The 8,442-nt window shown below is 45.4% G+C and overlaps 1 protein-coding gene across 1 annotated transcript in view; it reads right to left on the bottom strand.

The window, feature by feature from the left end:
• Window positions 1–1,484: 1,484 nt before the first annotated feature.
• Window positions 1,485–8,442, bottom strand: part of CCNY (cyclin Y) — a 218,915-nt gene continuing 211,957 nt past the window's right edge. The window contains exons 9-10 of the mRNA XM_002928904.4: window positions 7,361–7,523; window positions 1,485–3,848 (exon numbers count right to left, since the gene is read on the bottom strand). Coding sequence (XP_002928950.1) covers window positions 3,732–3,848; window positions 7,361–7,523 — 280 coding nt within the window. The 3' untranslated portion in view covers window positions 1,485–3,731. The remainder of the gene's footprint in view (window positions 3,849–7,360; window positions 7,524–8,442) is intronic.

Raw genomic sequence — 8,442 nt, 5'->3', positions numbered from 1 at the left:
AGTATCCTTTTCCCATTTCAGCTTGAGGGTATGTTTCCGATTTCCTTCTCCTTTTTCAATAAGGATGTGGGCTCTCTCTGGTTGCCCTTTCAAAAGATGATCCCTGTCTCTAAGATGCACCCAACACAGTCTTGAGATGTTGACTCCAATGAAGTCAAAGGGGATAAAGTCATTAAAATAAAATACGGTATCAATATAAAAGTGACATGCTCTGATAGGTCTCTGTCACGCAACATCTCAATAAGAGGTTTCTAAGAGGTGTTCAATACTTGTGTGAATTGCTCAAGACTTAACAGGACTAGTAACACTTTTCCCATTGCTCTGGCAAAGAAGTGGTTCACACTCAGCATCCATAAAACCTGTTGAATTTTATCTCAATATAGTATTCAAAAAAATGCAGCAGGAAGGCACTATTTGTTCTATGTATTTATTTATTTAACACTTTAAGTACCTACAATGAACCAGGAATTATATTTTATTGTTTAAAAAATTCAAAGCTGTAAAATATGGCCCCAGGTGAGAGGTTACCAAAAGCAGCCGGAAAGGATCAAAATTGCTCACTCCCAAAATTCTGCTTTGCCAATTCAGCTGAGGATCAAAATCCCCAGAACCAAGGGAAACCTCAAGATGGAGATGCCCCTGCCAAAGACCAAGGGAAGGGACTCGGGAGAGCCAGCCCAGGAGAGCAGCCAGATGATGGGTACGAGGCTCCGACACTGGCCTCACCTAGTGCATTAAGGCATAGGAGCACGTCTCGGTTCTTGGTAGGTCTCCCACCTTACCCTCCAATTTGGTTTTAAATCCCTGACTTCTTTCCCTTTTCCCAGTGGGTGGGGGGGGGAGGGGAGAAGGTAAAACAAATCAAAAAATTTCACTGGGATATATACTGATTCTCCCAATGACTTTATTTGTTGTTTAAATCTAATCTAAATTTAAAGTCAGCAAAACGTGTGGTTCTCGTCATCCTCCGTTAATGATGAGAACTGTCCATTCAAAAACTACACTAAGACAACGTCATCCTAAATAGCAATCCGGCTTTAACTATAGGGCATTGAATCACCTTGCAAACAAATTACAGTCACTATGATTTACCAACTGGTACTGTACTGGGTGGTGCTGGGGCTTCTTTTTGGCAAACGTAGAACAAACCAGAGAACAAAATTGAAGTCTTCATCCTCACGTAGAAAAATAAAATAAACAAACCTGAAGTATCTACCTATATGTCAAGTGATTCATACGGCAGAAGTAAGACTAAGACCTACACTTACAGCAGTTTGAAAAATCCTTAGTGCAAGAAACATAACCAATTAATACAGATCAATACTTATTAATGAATATGGAAAATCTTCCTATACAGAGGTAGAGTCCAGTGCACAAGGCTAAAACAATATTCAATAGTCTAAACAAGACTGAGTCAGCTTTTACGGAATCCACTTTAAAGTTATCGGACTGTATGTACATACATACAATAAATAGACTATACAATTTTTTAAAGTAGTTTAATAAACTCCACAAAATAATAGCAGATGCATTGAAGTATTTACATAATTCAATTTTCAAATCTCTCTCATTCAAATAAAAGGGATAAAAATAAGCTTTCTGCTTTAAAGGCAGCAGAACCTCTTTCCTGAAATGGATCGGTAAAATAAGGTACTTTACATGAGAGGAACTAATTTATGCTTGAGAGGTATTCATAGTCAGCTAAGAAAATATGTCCCTTTTTAAGCTATATAGATTAGGGAATATAAAATGATATTTTCTACATTTTTCGATCTCTATTTAAAGTTCTAAATCCAACTCTTACTTGAAGAGAGAAGCTGATTTTGGTACCCTTACAGAGTATATCAACACCGTTACAATGGCAAGATAATTAACTTTTCAGATTCTGCTTGTTTGCTTTTGAAACTTTAGGCCAGAAAGAATTTGACAATATTTCTGGTCCAAACAGTTGTTTACACAATGAGATAAAAGTCTCACTCAAACGAGACTAGCACTTTTGGCCTGGGGATCTTGGGATTTCAACTTTCTGAGTCCCTTCCATTTCCAAACTACGTTTCATCAGAAGCAGGCATGCTCAGTGTCAGGCGTACGACTTTAGGGTACCCAGACTAGTAAGATTCCAAAGTTTTCCACATTCACATAGGAAGAAGGTGAAACAGACTTTCTGCTGCCATTCGCCTCGCAGAGACTTGAAATGGGAAAAAACTTAGAAGCCTGTCATTGTGACCCAAGAAAATATGCAAAAACCCAAAGCATTATATGCTTCACTGACTCAAGATTATTAGACTTAATATCAAATTGACTCTGATATTCCAGCCATTAACCCTTTTGTTTTACTTGATATAAAAGATTCTCATCTAGCCCATAAGGAAATTAGGGATAGTCAGAAAATGAAAAAGTACGGTCATAATTAATGAAGCATAAACCTTCACAGTTTGAATTTTGTACAACTTCGCTAAGCACCCACAATGAAAATGCAAGTTGAGTGTTTTATTCAATCATCCTGTGAAAAATACCTCAGTAAATAGTAACATTTTGCCCTTCAATGATCTTCCCACTGGAATAACCCACCCCCCCTTTTTTTTAATTTTAGATTTTTAAAAAATTTTATACAAATAGACTAACTCTGATTGAAAGTAAGCATATAAAAGTTGAGAAGAATATTGCTTGCAACAATGGACATGGAAGTAGAGGAATGAGCTCGGCAGGGGTACAGAGAAATGACTCCTGCTCAGTAACTCAGGCAGACACCTGGCGCTCCAGAAAAACTTCACCCAGAGGACGCCCTCTGCTCACACTGTTTCCTTCAGCCCACAAAACCTGACTGATTTGTAACTATGACTTCAGGTCAGAGAAGAAAAAAACAAAACAAAACAAAACAAAAAACAACTGCGAATAAAGTGGAAGGCACAAGCACCCATGTGATCTAGAATTTTCTTGGGGTGAGAAATAAGGAGGGAAAGGGATACTTTTGGTTCAGCACTACAGTCAAGTTAATTTTGCCAACCATTGAAGAAAAACTGTATACAATCAAGGTGTACAGAAATATAACAAGCGCATCCCACTTGTGAGGAAGAAAGCTCAGAAGACAGCTCACAGGAATAGTGCAGAGACAAACAGCCAGTACTATTTATTTGGATGTCTGTGCCATGGTGGGTACAAACTATATTCTCTGCTCTGTGGGACCAAAACCAAAACAGAATAAACACAAACAAAAATCCCCCAAATCCCAAAAAAGCAGCTAGAAGGAATGCAAGAAGTCTTACAGAACATACTGATCCAGATGGAGGTGGATACACGCACACTCTTGTCTTTAATGCACATCCAACTTTGTTACCTAAAGCTGTGTTTTTCCATCGTATTCATCTACTGACCAGACGGGGACTTAAGAAATGGCCAAGCCATTAACCTTTTCCCTGCCTCTACACGACTTCCCTTTCCCTTTGTTTCCTTCTCCAGGATGAGAGTCTTTTTCCTCCATGAGGGAAGTGCTGTTAATGACAATGGGGAAGGGCATGAAACAGGATTCCCAGAATACTGATTTCACTTCCCTCGAGGCCTTGCTGCGTGAGGCCACACAGCTTGGAGGCTGTCGTCAAGGCAGCCTGACAGCGCTATGAATTAAAAAAGAAAAGGAAAGGAAAACAAAAACAAAACCACCCCGAGTCTGTCTTTTCTCAAACTAAAGGAGAAACTGAGGGATGGCATGGCCTTCAGGGGGACCCCCACGGTTAGGAGATGATGGCCGGGGACCACCTCGGTAAAGTCAGATTGTCAGCACTCGCTGACCGCTTCCTTGTGGGTCGACGCAGGTCCTTGTACTTGTCCTCGCAGAGGCGAGAGATGGCCTGAGGGGCAGAAGAGAGACAATTCAGGTCAGGGCCGGACTCGAGAGCAAGCCCCACTGTCCTCTAAGTGCCCGCCACTCCCTCACTCATCGGACACCGCCCACCGCCAGGTGCCAGCAGCATCCTAGGCACTGAGAACACGCGGGAACAACCCGGACCAGAGCTCCTGCCCTGTGCAGTTTCCACACCACGAAGGAAGTACAGACACAGGCCTGTCTCCGCAGTGCTTACAGTCTGAGAAAATCAGCTCAAAATGTGCAGTCATTACAGGACAGTGCAGCCTGGGGCTCAGCCAGATGCAGGTTCAATGCTGGCTAACCACTCAGGGGGTGTGACCTGGGCCTGGGCCTACTTCAAGGCCTGCATCCTCATCGGCAAACAGGGTAAAGAGTACCTGCCTTGCGCGCCTGTCCTCACGTAGCAGGGCTTCGTGCTGGGCGGTGCTGGGAAGAGCACTCAGTACTTGGCGGCTCTCTGAGACTCAGAGCAGATGCCCCACGGTCTGAGTCAACTCTAGATGACCGAGGAAGGAAGGAACCAGGAGGGAGCAACGCAGGGACAACCCACACTGTCCTCATTTTCTTGATGAAGACAAGAGCGGGAGTGCCTCAGCCAAGAGCGAGGCCTGACCCTCCGTGGGGCTCGGAGCCTGGTCTCTCAGGGTTGCTACTAGGTGCAGGCTGAGAGCACATCGATGACAAAGTGGGAGCCTGCTCACATCACCCCAGATGTCTTGTTCCGGTCACATTCACCCTGCTTTCTGTCTGGAGTGGGGATGACTTCACTCACGATGATGCAAACCTGAGGTCTTTCAACTCGTATACAATTCAAGCAATAGGCCAGGGATGAGGCAGGAGCTAGGGAAACACCTGCCAAGAAGTCACCATCGAGGGACAAAGGCACAAAAGCAGCAGGGTCTGCTGCTTCTTTTGTACTCACCTTCTACCATACTAGTTTTTTATTATGGTTACTGTTTACTGTCTGTGTCCTCCCAGCAGAACATAAACTCCAAAAGGGCAGAGTCTAGCGGTTTTGTTCCTGATGGTGTCTGGTAAGCAGTGCCTGGTATCAGGGGACCCCTAGTAAATATGTGTCAAATGGAGGTGTAAGTTCCAATTGAGATGTGCACATAACAGAGGCATGCACATATCCGGCTATGGTCAAAGTGCTGGAAACACGGGGTACTGGCAACCGATTCTCATTTATTTTCCAAAACCCACAACTGCACTTTAGAACAACTCCAGTGGCACCAGGGAGGATGGATTAGAGGAGAGATAGGAGCTGAGGACGTCTTCCTCCAAACGACAGATGAATGAGGGCAGGAGATGGGCTAGAACACTGGGAATTCCCCATGTGAAATACATTGCCACACATAATAGAGGCGACATACTTAGAAAACCAGATCCCTTAGAGATATTAGAGCAATGATTTTTGAAAGTAAATTATTTTCATTTATTTAAACTCCCTGAGATTACTGTGTATGGTTTCTCAGCTTACAAACAACACCTGGGTCTGAATGTAATATCATAGTAATGAATTAGCAATGTACAATCTTATTCTAGATTTCATGATGCAAAGTCTTAGCATGCGTCCCATCTCCCACATGCATACAGAGATACTAATTTATTTCAAAGAGAAATGAGCAGGCTAATGAAAAGACCACTTTGCATCTGCCTTGGCTGCTGGTACGCGCTAGCGTCCACGCTCGACCCTGATCCCGCCTACCGCATCAGCCATTGGGTGGCACGTCTCAGCAGGCACAGAGCTTCGGGTACAGCCACTCCTAGTATGTCTCACTCCCCCTTGCTTTCCATGATGGGGTTCAAGTCTGCTAACCAAAGGACTAAGAAGGGTACTGGGGTCTGGAAAACAATGAAATCTCAGTCCTTAAAAATTATCTCCAAGAGCTGCTGAGCGCTTTTCCAGATAGTGCTTCTGTCCAGCCCTACAGGAGCGAGGGGCTGCATCTCAGGAAGCCCCGATTCTTGGGAGAAGACAACAGTCTTGTCAGGACTACCGGCCTTCCTCTGCCAGCGCACCTGCGGAGCACCTGATGCGGCAGCCCCAGGAGCAGCCGAGCACTCCGTCTTCCCACCCAGATAACCTGCGGAGTCGGCAGCAGCCACCAGCCACCCCGTCTCAGCCAGCCTGTGTGCCCACAGTGTGGCTGACCCACAACACTGGATACTCTCCCTCCGAGAACCACAGACCTGCTTTCCTGCAGGCTAAGTGGCCGCTCCCCGGAGCTCCACACGCCCCACTCAGCAGGACAGGAGCCACTGGGCACGAGGGCTTCCAGCGCCTGCTGCTAGGCTCACCATGAAATCGAATTCTATTTCACGAGTGTGCCCGCGAGCGTCTGACAACACTTGCTTGGAGCAGCATATCCTTCAGAGGAAGGGTTTTCCATTTCTTGCTCAAGAGAAATGGGAGACTTAACTGGGCAGTTGCATCCTGATGGCCAGCACACAATTAGAGCAAAGTGGCTGAGTTAGGAAAACCGCACTGGGTTTTTAAACACCGTGCTCCGTGTATCCACTCATGGATACACCGTGTTCCACAGTTTGACTAAGTTTTTTCTTGAGATTAGCATATTATTTACTTCTTACAATTTTACTTAAGATTTTGGCTTTTCTAAGCTTGCAAAACCATAATAATCTCTTCCCCTCTACCTCTAGACTTTGTTTGGTTCGCAGCTATTCAGCCTGTTAGACGAGCACTCTAGCCATCCTGACCCTGTACTGAATCGGGGTAACGTGTCACTCAGATTGGACAACGGGGCAGGCAGCACAGACCTCTTGGGTCTCACCAGGCTTGGGACATGATTGTACCATCTACTGCTTTGATCAAAGGGCCTCTGGGATGAGACCACAACAATGTGTGAGAAGGAAGGCACAGAGGGCCTCAGCACACCTTCTCTGGAGGAAGATGTTTCACCCTTCCTTGTCACCCCACCACTTTTCATCCAGTCAACAAGTCAGATGGGAAGAACTAGGTGCAAATATGAAGCTGAGCTATATACACAAGTCACGAGCACGAAAGTTACACAGCTTAACGGTGAAGGCCCTAAATTCAGGCCAAGACCCATGGGGCTGGCCCCAGCTCTAACTGGGCTGTGGGGAAAATATTTTGAATAAAAAGCACACTATAACCTTTTGGGATTCCCAATCATTAGGGTCATCGGTTATCTTTTCCCTTATAAAAGTCCATGTCGAGAAATACTTTTTTATGAGCGTATTTTTTTAAAAAAGTTTGTTTTTTTTTTTAAAGATTTGAAGAACAGAATCTATGCACATTAAATAAAAACTGATATTCAGAAGGTTATTAAAACTATGATTGGATGAATTATAATCAACTAAATGAACTGACCAACTCTGGATCCAGGGTAACCTGTCTGTACTTCCTAACAACGCATAGCGGGAGAAATGAGCGTGGCGACCTCCCACTTCCAGAAGACCCAGGTGCGGCATCTGTAATAGCGCATTGAAAACCAGTATGTGAAGGCACCTTACCTCAAGCTTGTGAGCCCTGTCCCTGCTCAGGGGCTCCAAGGGAAAGCTCAGGTTGTTTGCTTCTGCCAGAGAACGAAGATCAAAATAATACTTGGCATAAACGCTGGAAGGAACATTGATGTTGAACTGGAGCAATTCAAGAAACTGCCGCTCTAGCTCATTCCTGCAAAGCAAAGACGAGACCGCGTGCTTAGCTGCCGTACCAGGCCACGTGGCCCGCCAAGGCAGGCTGCTAGAGACCGGAACCCAGAAAACCCACCTCCAGGGAGAAAAGCTATCTAATTAATTGCCGGGCTGGACACCAGAGCTGCAGTTTAACCACCAAATGGGTGTGAAAAGCCGAATGATCACGTGCCCGAAGGATGAGGCCTATTTAACTGGGACAATCACCAGGAAGTACTTCAGGTGGTGGGTTTCCCTGAGACCCAACCACACACACAGCAGACGCTGGCTGCAAATCTCAGCAAGAACCGTCAAACATGGGGCAGGTGAAGCAGTCAAGAGCCGTCAAGTGGAGTCTGGTGAGGGGCCAAGACAGGAGCCCAGGCGAAAAGCCTCTGTTACACCTGGACGCCTGTCCTTCCTCAATGGCCCTTCCCTACATCCTGGGAGAAGAGTGAAGGAACTGTTGCAGGGGCTTCCTCAGGCCAAGCGGGGAGTGGGAGAATGACTCGCAGGCCTGCGCTCACAAAAAGGGAACCCACCGACTCTGAAGAATGAAAGCAGCAGTTCCCACACCTGAGTGTGCATCTAATCACGTGGAGGGCTTGTTAACACAGACTGCTGAGCCCACCCCCGTCTCTGGCTCAGCAGGTCTGGGGTGGGCCTGAGAATGTGTCTTTCTAACAAGCTCCCACAGGATGCTGATGCGGCTGGTCCCAGCCCAAACTTCTAGAACCACTCACCTCCAAAGACTGCTCAGTAAAGGAGCCAACACAGGTATTAAGATCCATCTGGCCATCCCATTTATAGTTTGATGAAACTGAATGATGGGTAGCCAAAATAAATTTTAAAACTTCTATTTGGAGAACATCCCCACGTCAATTATCTTTTAGATCAGGTTCATTTCTTGACAGTTAGTT

This window comes from Ailuropoda melanoleuca, chromosome 15, assembly GCF_002007445.2.
Source record: "Ailuropoda melanoleuca isolate Jingjing chromosome 15, ASM200744v2, whole genome shotgun sequence".
Lineage (NCBI taxonomy): Eukaryota > Metazoa > Chordata > Mammalia > Carnivora > Ursidae > Ailuropoda > Ailuropoda melanoleuca.
The sequence above is the reverse complement of the archived record's forward strand: the minus strand, read 5'-3'. Positions and strand labels throughout refer to the sequence as shown.